Below are 26,734 nucleotides of genomic sequence, written 5' to 3'. Positions count from 1 at the left end.
TGGCAGAATAATATGCCATTGTATATACATAGAAGCTGTTGGTCATTTTTAAAGTGATGCCATTCTTGGATTCCTTCTCCATTCATGACCACTCTCAGGGTGCAGAACAAAATAAGCAGATTCAGAGTCAACCAGGGTTACGGCCTGTCTGGGTATAGCAGATACTTTGGGTGACCTGTCCAGATGCCCTGAGACTCTTTCTGTTGTTTTTATTCCATTTGTCCATCCACCAGCTGTGCAGGTGCCACTGACAATGGCTCAAATCTGCAACTTTCTCCAGAGGCTTGTCTTTAAGTGAATGGAGCCACCTCATCCTGAGATGCTTGACTGAGGGGGACCCTTCTTTTTTGCCTCAAGATGGCACAGACTCCATAATACAATTTATACTCAAGATCAAAATGAAACATGACTTTACCTGAAACCATTTCCACACTTAGCTCTGCCCCCTCCCATTCTGCTTCCCTCACTTTCTCACAGGTTCCTGCTGGACACTCCATTAACTAATCTCTTGCACAGGAATCCCCAATTTGGGCTCTGCTCCTCACCACAGCTCAGAGGATGCTACTTCTACCAGGATGAAAAGGAATGAAGAGTGAGGGAGGTGTCGGCGTGGCTGAGGAGCTCAGCGCTAGTGCGCTCTGCAGGCTGGAGCTGGTTGTAGGAGGTGTTGTTACAGAGCTGAGCTCCTGGTTTCAGCAGGGATGATAGGATTCTGGAGTCGCAGGGCCCAAATGGCTGCATTGATCATCAGAGGCAAGCTGACTTTAATTACCACAATGAGCAGCAAGGTCAGACAGCAGCCTGGGGCCTGACCTTGATGACTCTGTGGAGCTGGATAATAGAGCACAATATTCCTCAGGGCAATAAAGATTTACAGACATTCAAGCTATCACTTAACATGTATAATCAAAAGAAACCAAGAGTGAGTGAGCAGAAGATTGAGGTCAGCCACCGCAACCAGGTGTCAGGATGCTTTACCCAGTTTTCAGACCTGAGCCAGGTCTCAGACCCAGAACCCACCAACTGAAAGGAAGGTTGATGAGCCCATGCAAGGATGTCAGAGCAGGGTAGTAACCCAGACCAGGGCCAGCCGGGTCCGGGCCTGCATGAGGAGGGCATCCAAGCAGAGTGCTAGCCTAGTGGGGTCCAGTTATTGGTCATATGCAAGGGGTTTTAGAAAATAAGTAAATAGATAAGAGTATAATGGGAGCCATATTTCTCCCATTGGAAAAGGCAAACACAAATAAATACAGGGAAAGCTGTGAACCCTGTTGGCCAGGTGTTAGATTAGAATTGGAAATATAGATGCAAGCTAATGGTTTTCGATGTATACATATAAATAGAGAAATATCCACATTTATCCGTATGTATGTGCATATGCAGATATATATTGATATATGTGTACACATATACACATATATTATAGCTCAAACAACTTGGCAGAGAGGCAGGGGGCTGGAAACAGACATACTCCAATAGAGTTTAGTTTCTAAATACCATTTTCCATGTAAAGACAGTAAGGCTATGTGGGAGAAGGGGGAGGCTGATTCTAGGACTAGGGCAGGAAAAGAAAAAGGTGACCCTGAAAAAGTCTTATTATTCACCTGACCAGGCAGTGGCGAAGTGGATAGAGCATCGGACTGGAATGAGGAGGACCCAGGTTCAAGACCCTGAGGTCGCCAGCTTGAGCGCAGGCTCATCTGGTTTGAGCAAAGCTCACGAGCTTGGACCCAAGGTCGCTGGCTTGAGCAAGGGGTTACTCGGTCTGCTGAAAACCCACGGTCAAGGCACATATGAGAAAGCAATCAATGAACAACTAAGGTGTTGCAATGAAAAACTAGTGATTGATGCTTCTCATCTCTCTCCATTCCTGTCTATCTGTCCCTATCTATCCCTCTCTCTGACTCTTTCTCTCTGTCTCTGTATAAAACAAAAAAAGTCTTATTATTCTAGAAAGTAAGAAAATGCACAAAGAATGATGGAGTGTGTAAAACAAAACAGAAAGCAGCTTAAAGGGGCTTTCATTGGAAAAGTCTGGGACATATAAGCATCCAAATAAATAATTATAGTACCAGATTACAACTCATTGAATAATAGGAATCAATGAGTCCACAATGACATAAACATAAAAATGAAAAAATAAATAAACGGGGAGAAGAAAAAGTGTTTCCTTGTGGTAGAATGCCAACTGAAGATCGATCAAATTAGAAAGTCAACATTTGGCAACCACTGAAGTAATTAATTCAGGCACATAGTATCAATGGATGCTGAAACTAGAAGATTAAAATGGGGTGAGGAATGGAATTTAATATAACCTCAAAGTTATTTCCCCCACAAAATTCTTACTATTTACAAAGGAGAGAAAAGTAACTAATAGTAGGGAAACATGGTGGACACCACTTTCATCAAGTGACCAAATTAATACCACAGTTATAGGACAAATCTGGGCCATGTGGAATTGCAATGAGGACACAGAATCACTTCTATGGTATTTTGGCCAAAACGTAAAACCTAGATCTAATCATGTGGAAATACTCAACACATCATGTTGATGGACATTCTATAAAATGACTGGCCTGTGATCTTCAAAAACATGTCAAAATCATGAAAGTTAAAAAGGACAGAGGAGCTGTTGCAGGTTGAAAGAGACCATAGAGACATGATATGTGAATGCAACATGTGATCCTTAACTAGATCTTTTTGCTATAAAGAACCTTTTTTTTTTTTTGAGGAGAGTGAGAGAGACAGGAAGGGAGCTGGAAAGGGGGAGGAGAGAGATGAGAAGTATCAACTCATAGTTGCTTCACTTTAACTGTTTATTGATTGCTTCTTATACATGCCTTGACTGGGGGGCTCAAGGTGCCAGAGACCCCTTGCTCAAGCCAGCAACCTTGGGCTTCAAGTCCGTGACCTTTGGGCTTAGGACGGTGACCTTGGGATCATGTCAATGATCCCACATTCAAACCAGTGACCCTATGTTCAAGCTGGTGTCCCCTCGCTCAAGCCAGCAAGCCAATGCTCAAGCCGGCAATTTTATGTGCAAGCTGGCAAGCCTGTGCTCTAGCCAGCAACTTTAGGACTTTGAACTAGGGACCTCAGAATCCGGGTCGATGTTCTATCCACTGCACCACCACCACTGGTCAGGCTAAAGGACATTCTTGACAAGACTTGCCTGGGATTTCTGGGAGAGGGTACATTAGATTTCCTCATACTATTCTTGCAACTTTTCTGCAAGTTTGAAAATGTTTAAAAATAAAATCCTTTTTGTAAAAAATTTTTTTAAACTATAATTTTTTTTAGTGACAGAGAGAGAGTCAGAGAGAGGGATAGATAGGTACAGACAGACAGGAACAAAGAGAGATGAGAAGCATCAATCATTAGTTTTTCATTGCGACACCTTAGTTGTTCATTGATTACTTTCTCATATGTGGGCCTTGACCGTGAGCCTTCAGCAGACCGAGTAACCCCTTGCTCAAGCCAGCGACCTTGGGTCCAAGCTGGTGAGCTTTGCTCAAACCAGATGAGCCCGCGCTTAAGCTGTCAACCTCAAGGTCTCGAACCTGGGTCCACTGCACCACCACCCGGTCAGGCTGTTTTTTATTTTTTTTAAAGAAAGAAAGGCTGAGTTCCCTTGGGGAAGTACCCTGAAATACCGCAGTATATACAGTATCAAATCCTCCAGTTTCTGGGTAACTGGATTGCCAATATTTGTGTAAAAGGAAATACCTAGATCTTTTGAGAACTGTTATGTAGAGTCTGAGCTGACAGAGACCCAGGGACCCAAATCCCATCACTGTCCCTTGTTAGAGAAGAGGCACAAGGAAGTCAAGTAATGAATGGAGTCCTAGGCCATCTCACAGTGAACCCACTGAGTTCACAAACCAACTGGTAGTCACCTTCCCTGCTCTTGAGTATGTAATTGTAATGGCCTTACCTAGCAGTTAGCAAAAGCCCCATATTGGTTCTTTAACCTATGGAGTAAAAGCTACTGAAAGATCAAGTGAACGTCCCTGAAACCATACCCTCTTCTAGCAAAATAATAAATAAAAAACAATGTTGCATTCCAGGGGTAATGACAGATAGGTACTGCCTTCAAAGATTTAAATGATGCAGGGGTGATTGTCTCAATCATATTCCATTTCATTCATGAGTCTGACCTTGTAAAAAGCAGATGACTATGGCAGATGACAGTGGACTGCTAACATCTGCCAAGCTGTACTACAAGTGCAATTGCTGTACTAGATTTGGCATCTCTACTGGACCATAGCGACATGGCCTCTGTTACATGGCGTTGCTCTTGATCTGTCAAATGCACTATTTTTAATAGCCATCAAGGAGAATCAAAAGTTTGTTTCAGATGGGATTATACTCTCTGACTATATTACTCTGAGAAGGCATGGACCATTTGGACATTCCAGAAAATACTATGGTCCACTATATTGATGATATCATATTAGTTTGACTTGATGACCAAGAAGTGGCAAATATTCTGGCTGTCCAGGAGTTAAATATTACAAAACTCCAGGGGCTTTCCTGCCCCACCTGTGAAGTTTTTAGGGGTTCAGTGGTTTTAGGCAAGCTGGGACATTCCCTTCAAAGTAAAAGACCTTACATTTCCTGCCCTGGCCGGTTGGCTCAGCGGTAGAGCGTCGGCCTAGTTTGCAGAGGACCCGGGTTCGATTCCCGGCCAGGGCACACAGGAGAAGCGCCCATTTGCTTCTCCACCCCTCCGCCGCGCTTTCCTCTCTGTCTCTCTCTTCCCCTCCCGCAGCCAAGGCTCCATTGGAGCAAAGATGGCCCGGCGCTGGGGATGGCTCTGTGGCCTCTGCCCCAGGCGCTAGAGTGGCTCTGGTCGCAACATGGCGACGCCCAGGATGGGCAGAGCATCACCCCCTGGTAGGCAGAGCATCGCCCCTGGTGGGCGTGCCGGGTGGATCCCGGTCGGGCGCATGCGGGAGTCTGTCTGACTGTCTTTCCCTGTTTCCAGCTTCAGAAAAATGAAAAAAAAAAAAAAAAGACCTTACATTTCCTGCCACCAGAAAGAAGCCCAAGACTAGGGAAGCCTCTAAGTATTTTGGAAGCATAATATTTCACACGGGGGGGGGGGGGGGGGGGGGGGGGGGGGACTGCTCTGGCAGGTTTATTGAAAGATGTGGAAGGAAGTGCTGTATGCCAAAAAACTTGAAACCTTTGCAATGTCACCTCCAAACCATAACCACATATGATTTTTTTTTTTCCATTTTTCTGAAGCTGGAAACAGGGAGAGACAGTCAGACAGACTCCCGCATGCGCCCGACCGGGATCCACCCGGCACGCCCACCAGGGGCGACGCTCTGCCCACCAGGGGGCGATGCTCTGCCCATCCTGGGCGTCGCCATATTGCGACCAGAGCCACTCTAGCGCCTGGGGCAGAGACCACAGAGCCATCCCCAGCGCCCGGGCCATCTTTGCTCCAATGGAGCCTTGGCTGCGGGAGGGGAAGAGAGAGACAGAGAGGAAAGCGCGGCGGAGGGGGTGGAGAAGCAAATGGGCGCTTCTCCTGTGTGCCCTGGCCGGGAATCGAACCCGGGTCCTCCGCACGCTAGGCCGACGCTCTACCGCTGAGCCAACCAGCCAGGGCAACCACATATGATTTTTAATCTAAATTGGAATCACACTACATACAATTATTTGTAATGTGCTTGTTCTCATTATCAATATGTACAAATTCAATTTTTAATTCCAATGTGTTAATGATCATTCACTGTGGTTTCAGGAAGGCACTTCCCCCTGGGTCTCAGTTACTTCACCTCTGAAACGAGGACATTAGGAGAGATCATCTCTAAGATACCTTCTCTCTCTGATAATTTGTGAACATTGCAACTTCAGATACCTGTCTCTGCTCCTCTCTCTCCTCTCATCCACAGGCAGCACCCTCCCTCAGTTCCACTTATCCTGAGGGAGGAACCAGCTTCCCTCAATTTCCACTTTCCTGACCCAGAACAGCTGCCAGGGGTAGCTCCTGTCTGACAGGGTGCCGTCCAGAGGCCTCAATTGCTTTCACTCTGATATACAGTACAAATCTCCTTGGCGTCCTGAGTCCCTGCCAAATCATTGTTAAAATTTTCTGTCAAACCAGACTAGCGTTATTTGGAACTGATGAATCTTAGAACCTCTGGTTAGAAAAAGAAGATTGGGGGTGGTTTCCTCCTGATAAAATGTAAGCTCATAAAGCAAGGCCTTTGTTTTGTTGTACACCTTATCGCGTAGGAAGTTTCTAGGTAGGTACTCACTAAGTGTTTAATCATTTGAATAAGTGACTCAACCTTATATCTGCCCTTTTCTAGCCTTTACAAGGACTCTTGAAACGTATGTTTCTATATTTCCAACCACTGAAAGCTGATCACCTCTTGAAATAACCAATTCCATGGTTGTAACAGAGAGACAGGTGTAATTGGAGGATGGCAGTGTCAAACCCAACATACCCTCTAACCCAGTGATTTTCAACTGGTGTGCCACAAGAATTTTTAAAACATGCAACACCTGACTATTTAGTCAGGGCTCTTTTCCCATAGATTGTCAAATAAAAAAAATGACAACAGCCATCACAACAACAGCCATTCAGTTAGAATGAATCAAAATTATACCTATTATTTTTGTCAAATCAGCAAAAAATAAGTTTTTGGTTTGCCACAGAATTTTAGTAATTAGTTTATGTGTGCCATGAGATGAAAAAGGTTGAAAATCACTGCTCTATCCCAAATGCAAAGTCAAGAACTGAGGGGTAAGAAGTGGACATCCCAAATGTGCAAAAGGTGGCTCTGAGAGTGGAAATACAAGCTTAGGAACAATAACTTTCCTGTATTTAATGTGTATATTACTTTACAGGACATTTATGTTCATTTCTTTTATTCTATCCTAAGAGTTGAGCAGAGGCAGGATTTAAAATCAGTGATTAATATTTGTTAAATGGCTGTCTTTCTGCAATTTTTATATACGTCACCAGGGGGCAGACTTGTTACTTAAATCGTCACTTCATCATCCCTGCTGCTGGGTACCAGCAGAGTCTGACCGAGGTACTGGCTTTGAATAATAAATAGAGACTTTAAGTCCTGACATTGGCCTGTTCTACAGCAAAGGAACAATGTCACAACATTACCTGTCAAAGCAGATACCCAGGGCACATCACATCTCCTGAGAAGGGTGGATAGAAATCCTACCTTTACCGCTGATTAAATAGCCAGAAGACAGCAAGCCAAAGACCTATGGGGAAATACCATGGCTTCAAGACGAAGGGGTTCCAGGGCCTTGCAGCCGTGGAAGAAGAGTCACAGAGACTTTACCTGCTGGCGCTACCTTGTTCTCCAAATCTCTGGCAGTCTCCTTCTGAAATGTTAGGGCTAGAAGGAACTATGTACAGGAGCACCCCAGCATTCCCTCTACGCTGCTTTTATACAGATGGGGAAGCTGAGGCCCGAAGAAAAAAATAAATTACTTATCTAAGATTAAGTGACTATCTAGTAAACACCCAGAACAAAAACTCAGGAGGGCATGTCACTGAGAGTCATTTGGTGGATGGGGGTGTTCTTTGGAAATAACCCTTTGGATTCAGGGCAACCCAAACTCCATTGAGGATTAAGATTGATCTTTTTAGAAGGGGCTGTTGACTAGGACATCTTTGCTCAAAGGGGTGTGGGGGAGGGGGGAAGCAAAGGGAAGGGAATGGAAGGGAAGGAGGAAGGGAAAAGACGAGAGTTTTCTGATGGCCCGGTCTCCAAGCAGCCTCTGTTGCTGCTCTCTCTTCCTAGCAACTGCAGCTATGCTGCATTGTTTGAAGTACTCTTTTTTTTTTTCAAAATCAAAAGATGAAGGATAAATTCCCAAAACAAAAGGCATTTTTCTTCCAAGGGCTCAGATAAATCATAACTCAAGGACAAAAGCGTCAAGGGTGAGCCATCCCTCAAACACCATCTGCAGAACAATTAAGCATTGTCAATAGCACGACTCATGTCTGACGTGCAGACTCAGAGAGCCTCGGAAACCGGAACTAGAAAAGGCCTCGGAACCACCAAATCAAATACCATACTTTACAAATGAGGAATGTGCAATTCAGAGGGGAAAGGCTAGGGTCACAGGCCAGGGAAATGAAGCAAGCTGGGTCAGGTAAGAGATATTTTAGCTATGTTACAGGAAATACGTGACTTTCCCCTTCAGGAAAACAAGGCAAGCATCTTGACAAATAATACGTGTCCTCGGTAACGGGTAAGGATGGGGACTGTGGCAAACGGGACATGCCCTGCCTCAAAAGAGTAACCGCCACCCAGCTCCCTCAGCCACTATCATGTATGCATGTGAGCCTCAAGTTGCCAGATATTGTTACTTATTTTAATATGGATCTGTACTTGAAATGTCCTAGTTTTTTCACAGTGGCAACTAATTTGAATTGGTTACAGGCCAGCCAGAGCCCTTCCAGAGTCTGATTTCCGCCACAGCTTTCCAGTGTGGGTATTGCGGGAGGCTCTGGGCCACGCAGCTTCTCGGGCTCTCTGAGAGCCCAGGGCTGAGACTCCTGGTGCCCCAAGGCTGCTGCTGCTCTCTACAGATCCCCACAGGTCAAGTCCAGGTCTGATCACTCTCCCCACTGAGAAACCTCCCGTAGCTTCGGAGCGTGTTAGAATAAAACCCAAACTCCTCCACAGGCGTCAAGTCCCCGGGCAGCCTGGGCCACCCACCTCCTCTCTCACTGTGGCCTTCCTGTGGTGCCCGTCTGGAAGAGAAAGTCCTGCCTGGGCGCTCCTCCCTCTCCCTGCACGGCTGGTTCCTTCTAGAAATTCAAGGCCCTATTCAAGTGTCCTCCGAGGCCGTTTCTGAACACCCAATTAAAAGTGACTTCTCTCCATCTCTCACCACCCCACTCTCTTTCCTTTCTTCATTGCACTTAACACTGTTTGAAATGATCTTTGTCTTCATTGTTTTAACCTGGCTCATTGACAGTGTGTCCCCACCAGAGTAAGTTGCACGAGAACAGAGAAGCTGCCTTGCTATCTAATGTGCAGCCAGTTTCCGGAACATTGGCTACCTCCCAGTAGGCCCCTCATAAAGTAACTGTTGAATGACTGCTTTGCAGGAGCCCAGCGCAGGGACCACGGGCAGTGAGACTAACTTCTGACCCTCACTCCTCCTGAGACAAGTATTCCTGAGGTCTCTTCCTGGGATCAGCGGCCAGGTGCCCTTGGCCTTCACCTTGAGCTGACAGGCTGTGGGGTCTGAGGGCCCGCAGAGGCTAGGTCTGGGTCTGTGATAGCTCCTCCAGCAAGATCACATCACACCCCCACCCACATGCAGCCCAGCAGGGGGTCCCAGCGCAGATCCTCTCCTAACCAACCTCCCGAACGTCCTTGGCTTCGCACTCTCAGGCTTGCAGCCAGGAAATTCGACTCCACAGATGAACTCTCAGGGACACAAGAATGTCCTCTCCCTTTAAATCAACTGTCTCACACAAAAGCACTGCTTTTTATTTTCTCATCTCCCTCTCCAGAGCATCAGTTCCAATCCCAAATCCTGGGGAAGGGTACTGCACGCTATTCCTACATCACCTAAGAGAATTATTTTTGCCCGTTGACCTGGAATGCTGAGGTTGCCAGTTTAAAACCTTAGGCTTGCCTGGTTAAGGCACATTTGACAAGCAAGTACTACAAGCTGATGCTTGGGCCTGACCTGTGGTGGCGCAGTGGATAAAGCGTTGACGTGGATTGCCGAGATCCCCAGTTTGAAACCCGGGGCTTGCCTGGTCAAGGCACATATGGGAGTTGATGCTTCCTGCTCCTCTCTCTTTCTTTTTTCTCTCTCTCTCCTCTCTCTCTAAAAAGAATAAAACAAAAAAAAATTTTTTTTAAGTTGATGCTTCCCATTCCTCCCCTGCCCCCCTTCATATCTCTCTCTCTCTCTCTCTCTCTCTCTCTCTCTCTCAACTCTCTAAAATCAATATGTAAAATCTTTTTTAAAAAATTACCTTTGCCGATTTAAGTGTGGGGATAATGTCCGGCCTTCTTTGAGACCCTACCAAAATCAGCTTCATGACTCTTATTTCTGTATTTGCTGAAACAATACTAAGGTCATTGGCCACAGGGACCCTAAGGGTTTGCCCTCAGAAAACCTCCTGAAGACTGGCTCTAAGAGCTAAGTGCTAGAGCAACCTCAAGTTCTTTATGAAAAGAAAGAAAGGAGAAAAGAGGAGGGAAGGGAAAGCAAATATGAGTTAGTGTAAAGAAATCAACCTACCTTTCCACTTTAGATATGTTACTCTGTTTCTTCCTCTCTGAAACAATCACTCAAATGTTCAACAAAAACTTACTGAGTGCCTACTATATACCAAGCGTGTCCTTGACCCTTGGAATGTATCAAAGATGCCTGCTCATGTGGGTCTTGTATTCTAGTGGAAAGAGAAAGACAATTAAACAACGGGCATACTAAGTAGACAAATTACCTAATCTGTAATTCCTAACTAAATGTAGTAATACAGACTGTATTATAGAATCTTATGTTATATGAAATATATAATAGAGGAATATATAATTTAGAAATTGTCCAATATGTTAGAAGATAAAGGGAGATTAGACTGCTGAAGGGGGCAGGAAGAGGCACACTCCAGGATTAATAATGGAGAGTGGTCAGGGTAGGTCTCATTGAGAAAGTGATGCTTGAGCAAAGACTGGAAGGAGGTAAGGGCATTAGTTCTATGCAACTGACTCTTTCCCTTTCTGTTTTGCATCCAAGATGATCAGAACCAAATTTGAGGCTCAGTCCTACAGAGGCTCCTGTGGTCTCCAAATTTGTGGTCTTTTCTCCCTTGGAGAGGCAGGACAGGACAGTGGTTAAGGATATGGGTTTCAATACCAAAATGGATTCAAATCCTGGCTCTACTATTTACTACTTATGTGACTTTGGGCATCATATTTCATCTCTCTGACCCTCATTTCCCTGTATGTCAAAATGAAGATAATAACAGCACCGACCTTACAGAGCTCTTTTAAGGGTTAAATGAAATAATGTACATAAATTCCTTTGCACACAAGAAAAACCCAGCACAATCCAGCTGTAATTATCAAGCCTTTGTCTTGTCTCAAAGTTAATTTACATTTTCCTTGGACTTGATTCTCTATCCTTATTGATATTTTAACATGGTTTTATGGTTTCTGCTACAGGAATAGGGAACTCCTCAGTAAGAGGGTATGCAGGGCAGACACCTGAGAAAGCTAGCGTGGGTATAGCCCTGTATGATAGGAACGCCCTGCAGGAAGTAAAGGGGAACGATCATTCTTCAGCTCCTCCCACATCAGGCTTCTTCTTAGCCATAACCCTTTGACATAGGCATTGCTATCCACATCGGACAGCTGGAGGCAAGCTTGAACCCAGACCACACTAGGCATGTGTGAGAGGCAGTTCTGCTCTTCTGAAACGAATTTTATAAAGGGCAAGGACTAGTTTCCACCACAGGACATCACAGGAACCACTGACAGAAACCCCTGCGTTCCAGGCCTTGCTGGAGGACTGTGTCTCTGTGACTCCAGAGCTGAGTTCAGCAAGAAGATAGGCCAGGCTGACCTTGCTAAGGCTTCCTAAGCCCCTTGCTTCACCTCCATCAGCCCTCAGGGTCCTCCCTGTTAAGGCATCCCTACTCTATAACCTTTGGTATTAGTTAGACCTTAATTTGAAACACACATCCCTCACATATCAACAGGAAGACCTGTTCCTCTTCTGAAAATGGATATATTAAAATGCCTTCCTCCCAGAGTTGCCACAAAGATAAAATAAACCAGTACACTGAAAACACACATAGCATTCATTATGGTAGCTGCTACTGCTACACTGATGCTTTGGGGGGTGGGGGGGAATCAGCCTCATGGTGGCTGAACCACGAGATAATGCTCTCTAGTGGGGAGAGCGTGTCCTTGGGCCCCAGCTGACATGTCTACCCCACACTTCCATACAGGCTGAGCATTACGGCCTGGTTATCTGACATTTTATCCCCCCAACCACCACCACACAGGAAACTACCTGGAAATAACAAGTTAGCTGGGCACTGTGCCCTAACTAGGAAAAAAAAGACTAATCAAGGCCAAAGCCAGGGCCTCCCATTCACTGCCATTGATCCACAAACAGGTATTGCTGGTCCCTTCTGTGCTGGGAACTGGGGAGAGAGAAGACCCAGCCCTATCCCAGGAGTTCATAGTATACTTGGGGGGAAAGGCAAGTAGTGGCTGTTACGGCAAACAGAAAGGAATGAGGGCCGAGAGTACTTTGGAAGATAAGGAAGGCTCCATGGAGAAGAAGGTATTTGAACTGGACCTTAAAAAGTAGGTAAGACAGGGGGAAGGCATTCCAGGCTGAATGCACAGCATGAATAAAGGCTACAAATGTGGGGTTTGATTAGAGAACAGAGTAGTCTGGTAAGGCAGGAGGGCTGGGATACCAGAGGCCCGAGGTGAGCACTGGCAATGAAGAGCTAGTGAGCCTGATGGGCAGGGAACACAAAATAAAGATCATGATTACCACAAAAAAATGGGGGGGGCCTGCAATTTAAAATAGCATGATCACAGAAAGCCTCTTTGAAGTAACACAGGAGGTTAAGGAGCAAGTCACGTGACTACCTGGGGGAAATTTTCAAGCAGAGACAATACCAGTGCAAAAGTCCTGAGGTCACCAGGGTGGTTGCCATGTTGGTAATGCATTAAAAAGGCCAATGTGATTGGGGTGGTAAAAAGGTTAGAAAGTTAAAAAGGAGACAGCTCAACAGAGGCCTTGCAGGGCATGACATAGGCTTGAGCTTTCACTTGGATGAAATGGAGAGCATTGTAGGATTTCTAGTAAAGGAGCAGCGTGATCTGACTTACGTTTTAAAAGGGTAGCTCTGAACTGCTCTGTAGAGAATCAATTGCAAGGAGCCAAGGGTGGAAGCAGGGAGACCAGTAAGGAGGATATTGTGGACAGCCAGGCAATATAGGACGACGACTGGAGGTTTCCTCATGTAAAAATGGAGCTTAGGATCCCCACACTGTGTGCAGCCCAACGCTTCAAAACAAAAACAAAACAACAAAACAAAACATTGGTACCTCTGGTCAACAGGATGCCAGCCTGGGGAATGTGGGATTTGGGGGCAGCTCCTTGTGTGTCTGGCACCTGATGCGCAAGAGAAAGCCAAGACAGGTGTGCACAACATCACGCGTCAGGAGAGGGTGAGAACTGACGGAGGGGTGGCTTGCTCCCCAGAGACTGAACAGGAAAGGGTGGGAAGGAGGGTGCCTACTCTCAGTCCTGGAGCGGGTCCTAGGCACCCTGCACTGTGTGCGCCCGGGTATGCAATGTCTCCGCCCGCGCAGCTGTGGGTATCGTGTGACCGAGCCACAGTACCCCCCCCCTCGTTTCAACACCCCCGCCCCCAGCTCTGACCCCTTTGTGTCACTTTCCCTTACTCTCATCTGTCTGCCTGTCCGTCTCCCACAGGTTTCGGCTCGCACGGCCCCGCCGAGATCTCTCTGGCGGGTGCCGTAGCGGCGCAGCCGGGCCCAGGGCTCCCAAGAGGAGAAAATCATGAATGAAATGGATGCAGTGCTTCTGTTCCCCCACCTTCCTGGTCCAGGCAACCTCGGCGCGGGGGCGGTGCCTGCGGGAACTCTGAGCCGAATCGGGGAGAGGGGGCGCCCGAGATCCGAGTCGGGGATTAAGGGTCTGCAAACGGCCCCACTCGGCCCCTGCGCGCTACCAGACCTCTCCGCCCCCCGCCCGCCAGCCCCGCCAGTCCTGCGCAATTCCCGGGAGCGGCGCAAGCCCGCCCGGAGCCGGGGCGGGGCCGGGGCTGAGTTGGGGGTGCCGACCCCACCCCGCGGCTGCGCCGGTGGCTCTACAGCTGAGGCGCATTTGGTGGGGCGGTCCGGCGAAGGAGCGCGCACGGAGCGCGGGACTGAGCGCCAGACGGACAAACCGACGGATGGACGCCCCCGCACACGCAGACGCACAGACCTCGGCGCGGCCCCTGTCCCACACTCACGCGCGCGCATACACACTCACGCAGACACAGTGACACGCAGGTACACGCGCACTCGCGCGCGCACATCCTCCCGCCAGCCTGCCGGCCCGCCCGCTCGCTGGCGCCCAGAGCCCGCTCCAGCCGGTAAGTGTGGCGTTTCCGTCGGCGCCTTTGTGTGGGGAGCCGGAAGGCGGAGGGCGCGGGGTTCCTCCCTGAGCGGCCTTGCAAGTGAGACCTCCTTTAGCCCTCAGGACAGCAAAACGGATGCCCGACCCCGCCACGCCCCCATGGGGCACCAGGCGCCCCCGGACTGGGGGAGGGGTTCCCCCCTGGGGAGGGGACCGGGCGTTGAAGAGCCGGGAAGGAGCAGCAATCACTCCCACGGAGCTCTGATGCGATTCCAGGGAGGGATTGGGGTAGTGGTCCCGGGTCCGAGCCTCTGCGGCTGAGGCTGGCGCGCGGCTCTTGGCTGCATCGCCTCTCCAGGGTCTGCAGCTCCAAAGGAAGACTGGAAATCGCCGCTAGCCTGTTGGCTTGTACACTGCGGCTCCCAGCCTCCCCTGCTTCGCCACCCCCGGACCGTGTAGCATAAACTACCCTTTTCCCACCACCACCATAATAAAAGCCCAATGCATTCCCCTCCCCCAGCATGCCCCTTTTTCCTAGATGAGGCCCAGACTCCTGCAAAACCTACAGATTGTCTGGGTCAGAGCCCCGAGGGGCTACTTCACGAAGGATCACGTGGCTTAGAGGGTCAAGACCAGCGGAACCTTTGGAACTCATTTAACCCCCTCATTTTACAGATGGGGAAACTGAGTCCCAGTGAGATGGTTTGACAAAGGTCACTGGAGAGTTAGTGGCAAAGCCTGCGTTAAAATTTAAGGTTCGTGGCTTTCATACTCATTTCCCCTTTATACAATTCGATTATAATTCCCATTGAAGCCTCAGAACTCCAAAATTCATCTGAATGTACTTGCTTAGTCTTTGTAATTCCTGCCCTGTCCCTGCTTGGATCGTCAGGTGCCATCCATTTGCTGCCATCCTTACTGTGGAAAAAAAAACAACAAAACCAACAAAGGTTAGCCTTTATATTGCCTCTTTCTGCCTCAGAGAACTCTCTTACGCAAGCACTCCGGGTTTGGGATTTAGTTTGGGAGAATGAATCAGTCCTGGAGGAGAGATCGGATACCAGGTTATTCATCCTGGTTCTCCCAGGAGTCACTGAGCCTGTGTCCTCAGTTGGACCAAGTGATGTAGCATCCAAGGAGTCATCCCCTCCCCCCACTCTGACCTTACTGCATACTGTCCCAGTCACACTTCCCTCCTCTGTGAAGGCCTAGGTCTTTAATCCAGCCAGGCCCCTTTCATCCCAATCATGTCGGGGCGCTTCTTCCTTCCTAATGTTTGCTGAGTGTTGCTGACAGAGCTGCTAGGGAAGCTTATGGCCTTAGCAGGCTCTCGTGGCAGCTCAGGGCAAGCCTCCCTCAAGGGCAGTAGAGTGTCCCCACAGCTGGCACAGAGAGGGTGCCCAGAGAGGTAAGGTGAAGGAGTGCAAGCTGGATGGTGACTGGGTAATGTCAGTCACCTTTGAGGAGACTCCATTGGTTGGAATAGTTGGCAAGGAAGGCAATCAGTGTTCGTCTCTAGGGGCCTGAGGCTCTTGTCTCAAGAGCTTCCTTCTTGAGTGGGGTGAACATCCTGGCATGGATCAGAGCCAGGGTGACCAGTGACGTAATGCCAGGATCCACCATTCATATGGTAGTCCACCTAGATGGTATTGTGCTCCAGAAGCACCATTTGCATAGACTTCATAAGTAGTAGCCCCTGGCTTTTGCAATGCAGAGGCTCCCACCCTAAGAGTGAAGAGATCTGGGTTCCAAGCCCGGCTTCCTCTTCACAGGTTGGACAGTGTTAGTAAATGCTCTTAACATCTCTGGGTCTCAGTTCCTCCATCCAAAAAATAAAATCACTGGATTGAAGAGTTTCAGGGTATCTTTCCAGTCTGAACTGTTGGCGGGAAGTGGGGGGGGGGGTGGACACGACACTTATTTATATAACTGCTGCGGGCCTGGTTTTCCTCTTCTCTTACTCTGTGAAGGAAGAAAAGGAGATGAAATAATGTATGTAGGGTATTTAGCACAGTGCCTGGAGCATAGAAAAGCTCAGGAATTGGTAACTATTAATACCATTGGGGCCCCAGCTTTATGGCTATACCCTCCACTTCTTTCCTTTTTCAGATTGCCCAAGGACATGAGATTTTAGGGCCTGAAAGTCCCTCTTCCTAAAAACCCCTCCCCTGCAGACCTGTTCCTGGATCTGGGGCTCCGTCAGCATAAGTCATTCATGCAGCCTCCCTGGGAGAAGTTGCATTTTTTTGAATCAGGTATTTTACATTTAAGCGTGATTGAATTTATTAATTTATATAGTGTCAAAGCTTTTCTTACACTCTGTCACTTATACTTAATCCTCATAACACACCCATGAGGTTCATAGAATTATTGTTGCCATTTTACAGATAGGGAAGTTAAGCCTCAGGGTTTAACTTATTTATGGGGGTGGGGGGAGTACTGTGAAAGTCTCAGAGCTAGAGAGCTGTGCCTCCTGCTCCGATTATCTGACTCCAGATTCTGAACTCTTTCTTCGTGTCACATAGCCTGTCCTTTTTCAAGACCTGCCCTAAAAGAGAGACTGATAAACCCCTGGAAAGAGTTCAGAAGAAGGAAGGGTTTTATTCAGGGGTCCCCAAACTTTTTACACAGGGGGCCAGTTCACTGTCCCTCAGACCATTGGAGGGCCAGACTATAACAAAAAATTATGAACAAATCCCTATACACACTGCACATCTTATTTTAAAGTAAAAAAACAAAACGGGAACAAATACAATACTTAAAATAAAGAACAAATAAATTTAAGTCAACAAACTGATCAGTATTTCAATAGGAACTATGCTCCTCTCACTGACCACCAATGAAAGAGGTGCCCCTTCCAGAAGTGCGGCGGGGGCCGGATAAATGGCCTCAGAGGGCCGCATGTGGCCCGCAGGCCGTAGTTTGGGGACCCCTGGTTTTATTCTTCTGGAAGATCTGGAGTGGCTTCTTGGAGAAGTCAGGTAGCATTTGAGCTGGGTCTAAATAATTTGTTCAATAGAAGAAAGGGGGGAAATTTTTGCAAGTAGTGAAAACAGCATGAGCAGAGAACAGCTGTGGGAGAGGAAGGTCCTAGAGCAGTGGTCGGCAACCTCAGTCAACAGAGCCAAATATCAACAGTACAATGATTAAAATTTCTTGTGAGAGCCAAACTTTTTAAACTTAAACTATATAGGTAGGTACATTCCTTATGGAGGCAGTGCCCGCACGCGGTATTTTGTGGAAGAGCCACACTCAAGGGGCCAAAGAGCCGCATATGGCTCACGACCGGGGGTTTGCCGACCAGGGTCCTAGGGCACATGTGAAGACTAGAAAGAGGTTCATTTCAACTGGTGCAAAAAGGTCAGAGGAGGAGCAGTGAGAAAGAAGGCTGGGGGGTGGGGAAGACGGTTGCTGGGGGCATGGAGTGCTAAGTTAGGATAGGCCTTTAGTTTTTGTGTATGGGAGAGATATGCTCAAACCTGGCCATTAGGGAACTCTCTCTGACTGCCCTGTGGAGAAAACCTGCCGGCAGGGAACCTAGGTAAGAAACCGTGGTAGTGGTCCAGGTGAGCGCTAAGGAGGGTCTGGACTGGGGGTTGTAAGAATGAAGAGATAAAGGAGTTGATGCAGGAGGCTGCCTGTCACCAAAATTGGCAGCTGAATGACTATGTACGCTAGAGGAAGGCAGGAGTGAAAAGTGATGACAAGGTTTTGAGCCTACGTGGCACAGGCAAAGCTCAATGGGGAAGAGTGGGGAGGCTTAGGAGTGGAGGCCATGGATCTGATAGGGAACCATAAGAACTCCTACTGCCAAGCTGGCTCAGCGGGCACCCCAAACTGTTAAGAGCTGGTTTGTTCATTCTTTTATTCTCAAATATATATAAACATCTGTTACATGCCAGGTTGCTCTAGGGACACATTGTTGGAAAAGACAAACTTCCTGCCCAAGCTCTACCAAGGTAGACAGAAAATAAAATATAAGTAAAGATACAACATTTCAAGGGGGTGAGCAAGTCTCTGGAGATAATTAAGCTGGGGGAGGAGTGACTGGGGACAAGAGTAAAGGAAGATATTGGCCCTTCAATGGAATTGTCTTTAAGGAGGTGATATTTGGATGAATGAAGTGAGGAGGGGACCTGAGGAAAAAGCATTCTAGGAAGAGCAGACCACAAAAGTGGTCTTTACCACTCCCCTGCAACAGGCAGCTCTTGCTACTCCCACATCCCAGAGGAAGAAACAGGCTCAGAAAGGCTCAGACACCGGCCCAGGGCCCGGGGGAGAAGGTGGCAGGACATAGCGTTTCTACCTGTTCTCTCTGCCTCCAAATCCATCCTTTTTCCAGAGCACCACGGTTGCCTTAAGGCGGGGGTCGGGAACCTATGGCTCACAAGCCAGATGTGGCTCTTTTGATGGCTGCATCTGGCTCGCAGACAAATCTTTTTTTTTTTCTTTTTTTTTTGTATTTTTCTGAAGCTGGAAACGGGGAGAGACAGTCAGACAGACTCCCGCATGCGCCCGACCGGGATCCACCCGGCACGCCCACCAGGGGCGAAGCTCTGCCCACCAGGGGGCGATGCTCTGTCCCTCCCGGGCGTTGCTCTGCCGCAACCAGAGCCACTCCAGCGCCTGGGGCAGAGGCCAAGGAGCCATCCCCAGCGCCCGGGCCATCTTTGCTCCAATGGAGCCTTGGCTGCGGGAGGGGAAGAGAGAGACAGAGAGGAAGGAGGGGAGGGGGGTGGAGAAGCAAATGGGCGCTTCTCCTATGTGCCCTGGCCGGGAATCAAACCCAGGTCCCCCGCACGCCAGGCCGACGCTCTACTGCTGAGCCAACCGGCCAGGGCCAACAAATCTTTCATTAAAAAAAATAATAATGTTAAAAATATAAAACATTCTCGTGTATTAGAATCCATTCATTTCCTACCGCTCATGTTCATGGTTGCAGGTGGCTGGAGCCAATCACAGCTGTCCTCCGGGACAACACCAAATTTTTATTGGATAGTGCGTAACATACACAGGTCGTTATATGGCTCTCATGGAATTACATTTTAAAATATGTGGCATTCATGGCTCTCTCTGCCAAAAAGGTTCCCGACCCCTGCCTTAAGGTGTGACCTCAGGATGGTCAGTCTGTCGTGTTTTGAAGGATTCTGCCCGTGACTGAGCACCTCCGTTGACAGCCCACTCTAGGCCCCAGGTTTCCAGCCGTCCACTGGCACAAGGCAGTGAGAGAATCAACCATTTTCAGCCCAGGACCAGGCTCCATCCTGTATTCTCCATCGGGCACCTGCGTAGGACCAGCGTGATCACTTACCTGCTCTTGTGCCAGTGCCTGTTAGCTCCTGTGCAAAGTGGAGTAATGATGCCTTCTTCACAAGATTGTCACAGGGTCTAATGAAATAAGGGATTGGGAAAGTACATGGCACATAATAGGTATACAGCTGAAACTTACTCAGTCTGAATTTAGACCCTTTCCAACCTTGACTCCTGGTTCCACATGGCTTATTTTTTTCTTTCCCATTCCATTTGACTTCCTGGTTCACACTCTTGTCTCTCCTGGCGAAGGAGCCTCAGGCCAGCTAATGCAGCCCCTGCCAGGCCCTGCTTCTGAATCAGTTTTTCTGCCTCTTCCATCAGATCCTAAAGTACCAGAATCTTCCCAGCCTGTGCTGCCACAGCTGGCCGGGCCTGAGCACAGAGGGTTAAATCAGATACTGGGGTGGGGACTGACAGAGGACTAGACCCTCATTGGAGATGAGCAGGAGCCAGGGCCCCCTAGCTGTGGGTGGGAGCAAACCTCGCTCTGCACTCCAGCTTTCCCCTCTGTGAGTGCTTCAAGCCCCATGAAAAATGGTTTTATACGCAGTGAAGCTCAGAACAGATGTCAAAAGGGACCATCCTGGACAATATGGAGCAAGGAACAGGTGGCCCTGGCAGTCCAGGCCAAGGCTTGGCATCAGGGACAGGTAGGGCTGAAACAAGAGGCACGTAGAGACCAGAGTACAAAATCATTTGTGAGAGAGTGGGTATGTAACCAGCACAGGCTAGACTGGAATTCTAGCTCCAGGTGGGTGGGGAGAGCTACAAGAGTGGATAGGCCTCCATCCTAGAAGGCAGATGACCAAGACAGAGACTGCCTTCCAGGGCATGAGGCAAAAGGCCAGGTACTAGGACTGGGCCAGTATCAGAGCCAGACAAGCAGCAGTGAGGCCGAGTATAATTAAAACTCTTAGCAACAGCCCTGGCCGGTTGGCTCAGTGGTAGAGCGTCGGCCTGGCGTGTGGAAGTCCCGGGTTCGATTCCCGGCCAGGGTACACAGGAGAAGCGCCCATCTGCTTCTCCACCCCTCCCCCTCTCCTTCCTCTCTGTCTCTCTCTTCCCCTCCCGCAGCCGAGGCTCCATTGGAGCAAAGATGGCCCGGGCGCTGGGGATGGCTCCTTGGCCTCTGTCCTAGGCGCTGGAGTGGCTCTGGTCGCAATAGAACGACGCCCCTGGAGGGGCAGAGCGTCGCCCCCTGGTGGGCGTGCCGGGTGGATCCCGGTCGAGCGCATGTGGGAGTCTGTCTGACTGTCTCTCCCGGTTTCTAGCTTCAGAAAAATACAAAAAAAAAAAAAAAAAACTCTTAGCAACAGTAATACTAGTAAACACATAGTGCACTATGTACAAGGCATTTTTCTAAGAGCATCCTGTGTACTCATCACAACAATGTTATGAGTTAGGTACTATTGCCAGTCCATTTTACAGATGAGAAAAATGAAACACAGAGAAGTCAAGTATCTTGCTCAAGATCAGGCAGCTGATGGGGGAGCCTTGGTTCATGCTCAGGCAGCCCAATCCCAAAGCCTGTGCTTTGTGGTGATTTGAATGAGCTATTTCTCCATGCTCAAACTCTGGCCCACTTTTTTTTCCCCAAGAACTATGTCATGAATATCTGCCCGGTGCCTGATAGAGTATTAAGCATGGAGAATAGGAAAGTGTATATAAAAGGCTGTAAACCTAATGGTTTAAATAAGTGCTGGACCTAAGGTTGAAGTAAACTCAGTTTGAAGCCTACTTCTGCCACTTACCAACTGTGTGACCTTGAGCAAGTGACTCAGTCTCTCCAGGGGCCAGCATCCACGTGTGTAGGAGGGGGTGATAACTGTGTTTAGCTCATAGTGTTATTGTGAGAAAGGAATGATGTCATGCATAGTGCTTGGTATGGTACCCAGCACACAGTAAACACTCGATTAAAAGAGGCTGCAGGGATTAGAAACCACAGGCACCAAGAGACGGTTACCAGACAGGAAAGTGAGGACAGAGGGAGGACCCAGGTCTTCTTAAGGGAGTCAGGGAGGGTTCCGCTGGGGTGGTGACATTTGAACAGGGTCTTGTAAGAGTCTTAAAGAGTTTTCCGAGCAGAGGTGAGAGAAGGGGCCTTTTCCATTGAGAAAAAAAGTGCATTCCAAGGCATTATTCGTAAGAGCAAGCATCTAACTCAGGGGTCCCCAGGCTTTTTCACAGGGGGCCAGTTCACTGTCCCTCAGACCGTTGGAGGGCCGGACTATAAAAAAAATTATGAACAAATCCCTATGCACACTGCACATATCTTATTTTAAAGTAAAAAAACAAAATGGGAACAAATACAATATTTAAAATAAAGAACAAGTAAATTTAAATCAACAAACTAACCAGTATTTCAATGGGAACTGTGCTCCTCTCACTGACCACCAATGAAAGAGGTGCCCCTTCTGGAAGTGCTGCGGGGGCCGGATAAATGGCCTCAGGGGGCCGCATGTGGCCCATGGGCCGTAGTTTGGGGACCCCTGATCTAACTAAATGGAAATGCTAAATGGAAATACTGGAACACCCCTACAACAAGTGTGATCTCACCTTCACGTTTGTGATTGCCTGTTTCCTCCTTGTAAATCAATCAACAGTTCAAATGCTATAGAAATGTTTACCTGAAACCTATATACTCTTATGGCTCAAGGTCACCCTATTAAATTTAATTTTCTAAAGAAAATACCAAAAAAAATTAAGCTGTATACCTGGGGAGTGGAGAGGATGTAGAGAGAGGGAGCCAAAAGGAGTGTTTCCAGGCTTGGAGAACATAGTTAAACCAGATGACCTTTGAACTCTGAAATCCTGCTCTTCAGTTGATCTTATTTTGGGGTTCTGTCCAACACATGGGTAGGACTAGCCACAGCAGGTACTTATCAATACAGTTGAACAAGCCATCAATAACTGGCTCGGGCTGGGTTCTCCCTCCACACTTGAAGGTGGGGCAGCCTTCTCCCCGGCTCCCGGGCCCAGGGCGCGGTTTCCCTGGTGCTGAGAGCTCCCTCTGCTGGTTTCCTGCTGCTCCACCACCATCCACCTCATTAAACCTTGACAGCCCCAGAATTGAAGCTTGACTTTAAGGAAAGGCCAGCCTAGAGCCCCTCTAGAGGCTGGGCCTCTCCGGCACACTTCCATCTTCCCTTCCCTTGGGTCTCTGCCACACTCACGCCCCCATCTCCCACCAACAGAGCGGGACAGAAGAGAAGTCATCATTTATCTGGGCACATCCCAAGCAGAGAACACTCAGACCCTGTGTTTAGGATGCAGAACACTCCAAGTTTGCAGTCTGCTCAGACGTGGGGACAGATGGCTGGACAGTGGACAGCTGGGCATGGAGAGTAGGCAGCTTGGCAGGATAGAAATAGCAGTGAACTAAGCATTGGGAGTCCTGGGCTCAGAGCCTATCTGTTCCACAAGTTTGCTGCATGTATCAGTCTGGGTCCTTTGGCTAGCAACAGAAACTGACTCTTAGTTACTTAGACAGAAATGCTACTCATCAGAAAGCTTTGGGACATGACACAGGTAACTGACCTCTGGTCTTCTTGGGCCCTTCCTGTGACAAGGGACAGGCAGGGCGCCAGAAGAAGAGATTGGTAACTCCTAAAATGAAATCAGGATTCTGTTAACTAACTGAAGATAACTGTCCATATACTGTGTAACCTGATGCAAATCACTTAACTAACCTCTCCTGCCTTGGTCTCTCTACCTGAATGTTCTAAAGCGGGCCTCTCTCCTCCACGTTTCCAGTGTGCTTCTTGCTGAGCAAGCTCCCTGCCCTGGTCCTAGATGACGTCTTTCCCCATCTTGGAAATGAGTTATGAGCTAACAAGGTGAGTGAGGGTGTGTGTGGTCCATCCCATTAAGGGGGCAAGCCTTCTTCATGTGCATGCTCTGGGACTTGGGACCCATGTGCATGCAGTAGTCGGCCCGATCACTTCCTCTCCTGGAACCAACATGTCCTCTGTCCCTACACACTGACCATGCAGATGAAAATCTGGATGGCATGTGGGCTCTTCTTGGCCATGATCTGGCCATCTTCTTCTCCAGGTTGGCAAGCTCCTAGCTAGTCTGCCCTTCCAGAGCCCTCAGAGCCACCAACCCCAAGGCCCTGCCGTGTCTTCCATTTGATCTTTAACGTGTATATCTACAGACTCAAGCCCTGTGCTGAACACCTGGAGTGCAGAGGTGGCTGAGGGGGTTGGGATGCTCCAAGTCACTGGAAGCCTGGTGGAGGAGGCAGGTGCATAAACAGCTAAGTATAGCAGCAGAACAAAGTAAGAGGCAGAAGTGTGAGATAAAGGTGTGGGGGTTTGATTCTTCCTGGGAGATCAGGGTGTGTTCCATGGGAGAGGTGATGGTGAGAATGAGTAAGACTGGGCAGGAGGGGAAAAGGAAATTCTAGGCTGAGGGAACATCATGAACAAAAAGCCTGGAGGTGGGAGTAGACAGGTCTGATCCAGGAAATGGAGGAGTCTGCTGGGGCCAGGGCTTTCAGAGGGTGGTAGGGGCTCCGTATTGACATTGGGGGGTATCTAGAGGGCCCTGGCGGCCTCAAGAGTGTGAAGCCCAAGGTAGAAGGCATGTCAGCCTGGGGTTGGATCAGGAGGTTCCTGGGGGCTTAGCGTCCTACCCAGGAATACTGGCCTTAGTACCCAAGCTGCTCTTCTACATCCCACCCCAAACCCGTAAGCTATTACTCTGTGTAAGTCCTGGGCACAGCTGGCATCCCCCATCTCACCCACAGAGAAAGGTGAAGTGCCCCTCACCCATCCTGGACAGAGCTCTGAAAGAACATACCACCCTGCCCACAGCAGTCACCAGTTCTGCCCCCCCCAGCCTCCGGGCACAGCCCTAGAAGATGGGGCAGGCTATCCAGGCCAGTCTCCAGCAGCCACCATGGGTAGAATAGCTGCATGGTCTTCAATTACCTTCCCACATACGAGTGAACAGACGATGCCAGGGACTTAAGAGTCCTACTGCTTATTGTATAGATGAGGCCAGAGGATCCCATGGTGAGAGAGGGTTTCCCAAAGTCATAAGCGTGTTGAGGGCAGAATTTGAAAGAGACTTTTGGTTCATAGCAGCACTAGTCGCAGTAGCCAACAGGTAGAAGCAACCCAGCTGTCATCGCCTGATGAAGAGATAAATACAATGTAGTATGTTCTTACAGTCAAATATTCAGCCAGAAAGGAGTGAACTGTTACAACTGGATGAACCTTGGAAATGTTATGCTGAACAAAAGGAGCCAGACACAAAAGATCACACACTGAATATGACTTCATTTCCATGAAATGTCTAGAATAGGCAAATGGATAGAGACACAAAGCAGACTGGTGGTTGTGAGGGGCTGGGAGAGGGGAGAATGGGCAGTAACTCCCTGCTGGGGGTGGGGTTTCCTTCTGGGTTGATGAAAGTGTCTGGAGCTAGATCATGGTGGTGGTTGCACAACACTGTGAATGTGTTAAATGCCAGTGAATTGTACACTTTAAAATAGTGAATTTTATATTATGTGAATTTCACCACAATAAAAAAAAAAGGGAGTTGTTTGGAACCAGATCAGATCATAAGCTGGGTCTAATGTCCATTTCTCAAACATAGCTGCTGGCTCCACTTCCTGTCACAGACCTTCCCAGCCCAAGCCATGGGTGGAGGAGCCTGTGGCACCTCCCAGTGTGGGGGAGCCCCACGGTCAAGTGGAAGAGGTCTGCCCCCCTCCCCCGCTGGAGGCAGGATTGCTGGCGGCCGGGCCTGCTGCTTGCTCATGCCCCTCTGCTGAAGCCCAGCCCCCATCATTCCCCGTCCCACTGACCAGCCTGCGTCCAGTGACTGCTAAGCATTCCATACACCTTGGGCCTCTGTGCCTGGCTCTTGCTGTGTGCACTACTCAGGAAGGTCTTTCCCTTAGAACCCCCTCATCCACCAAGAAGCATCCTTTAGAAACCAGCTCCTGTCTTTCCCTTGAAGGAGACTTCTTCCTCCTCCCGCCTCCTCACCATAAGCTGAGCTGAGCCCTTTCCAAGGTCACGTGCCTGTGTCAGTTAAAGCAGGTGTGGGTGCATCGTGTTCGCACATGTGTCTCCCCAGGAGGACTGGGAGCTGTGGGGGGAGGGGCCTGGCTCTTCGTCGCTGTATTCCTGGGACAGCTTTGGTGCCTTGCTCATAGGAGGTGCTCAGCAAATGCTTGTTGAATGAAGCAGTGGCCTTGTGAAGGTTTTCTGCCCTCCCAGACAGTCCCCATCACTGAGAGAGGGACAGGCTAGGTGATGTCCCTTCATCCCTTCATCTCTAGAGTTTTCTGGCTTGAAGAGCAGCGTGGTGGGCCACTCCAGCAAGTTGCTGCCTGTTGTCAGGGCCAGTTTTCTGCTCCTTTGCCCACTGATAGAACTGGAGAAGATAGAAGAGCCTGTAGCAATCCGCTGCACGCAGCTATTTCTGCTCTTGGCGAGGAGGAAGGAAGGCGATGCCCAGAGACTGGGTTTCTCCATTTAGCCTGAATGGACCCTCTCTTCTCTTTGGGGATCCAATTAAGACCTTCCGCTGGACAGCCTAGCCATGTGGGTTTGGGCTGAGAGTACCTGGAGTTAACCTGACTGCAGGACCGAGCAGCAAGTTCTTGCTCCACTTTCCTCCACAAACGCAAGGTGCTACTCTTTTCTGCTTTTCTGATTATGAAATTAGTCATTTTCTAGGAAGCTTATTTATAGAGCCCTCTGCACACACGCAGCACCAAGCTATTCTGAACATGGCTTGGGGCCGGAGAGGCTTAAGGTGCAAAAGCATCTGTGAGTCATCCCTGGAGCCCCTTCCAGAGGTATATGGATACCTCTGTGTACCCAGTCAGGGGCCAGCCTTCACGGACTGTCCTCGGGCCGGAGTGCCCTCTAGGCTGAAGAAGAAGCTCTTTCTCAGAATCGGGAGATTAGGGATAGGCATTTTTTATCCAAATTTCCATGTCAGTGATGTATGACCTGGGGCAAGTCAGACCCCCATTTTATGCCTTTTTCCTCTTCTGCAAAACCACTCCCTCAGATGTGTGACTCTGTGACTGCTCTTGACAACAGCTCTGGAGGAAGGTTCCAAGTGGCTTAACAAAGACCTGCGCACCAGGCAGCTCAGGTGATAGCCATGTATTTGAGGTTCCTGATGTTTATTTCAAGATAGGGCAATATTCATTTATTCAGCATGCATTTATTTAGTGCACACCTACATAGAGCCAGGCACTATGTTTGAAAATAAAACAGAAATGGTGGTCCCTGCCCTCATGTAACTTACGGTCTAATGG

At 48.7% G+C, this 26,734-nt stretch overlaps 1 protein-coding gene across 7 annotated transcripts in view; it reads left to right on the top strand.

The window, feature by feature from the left end:
- The first annotated feature begins 13,638 nt into the window (after positions 1-13,638).
- PTPN5 (protein tyrosine phosphatase non-receptor type 5) overlaps positions 13,639-26,734 on the top strand; it is a 62,294-nt gene continuing 49,198 nt past the window's right edge. Inside the window, exons 1-4 of one of the 7 annotated variants that reach the window (XM_066251110.1) lie at positions 13,639-14,149; positions 14,809-14,888; positions 16,243-16,388; positions 23,174-23,282. In XM_066251110.1, coding sequence (XP_066107207.1) covers positions 23,239-23,282 — 44 coding nt within the window. In that variant the 5' untranslated portion in view covers positions 13,639-14,149; positions 14,809-14,888; positions 16,243-16,388; positions 23,174-23,238. Of the gene's footprint in view, positions 14,150-14,808; positions 14,889-15,023; positions 15,084-16,242; positions 16,389-23,173; positions 23,283-26,734 lie in introns of those variants that run through there. The other 6 variants (XM_066251105.1, XM_066251102.1, XM_066251103.1 and 3 more) reach the window with 6 other exon arrangements.

Source organism: Saccopteryx bilineata, chromosome 1 (genome assembly GCF_036850765.1).
Source record: "Saccopteryx bilineata isolate mSacBil1 chromosome 1, mSacBil1_pri_phased_curated, whole genome shotgun sequence".
In the NCBI taxonomy this organism is placed as follows: Eukaryota; Metazoa; Chordata; class Mammalia; order Chiroptera; family Emballonuridae; genus Saccopteryx; species Saccopteryx bilineata.
This window is presented reverse-complemented; position numbering and strand designations above follow the sequence as displayed.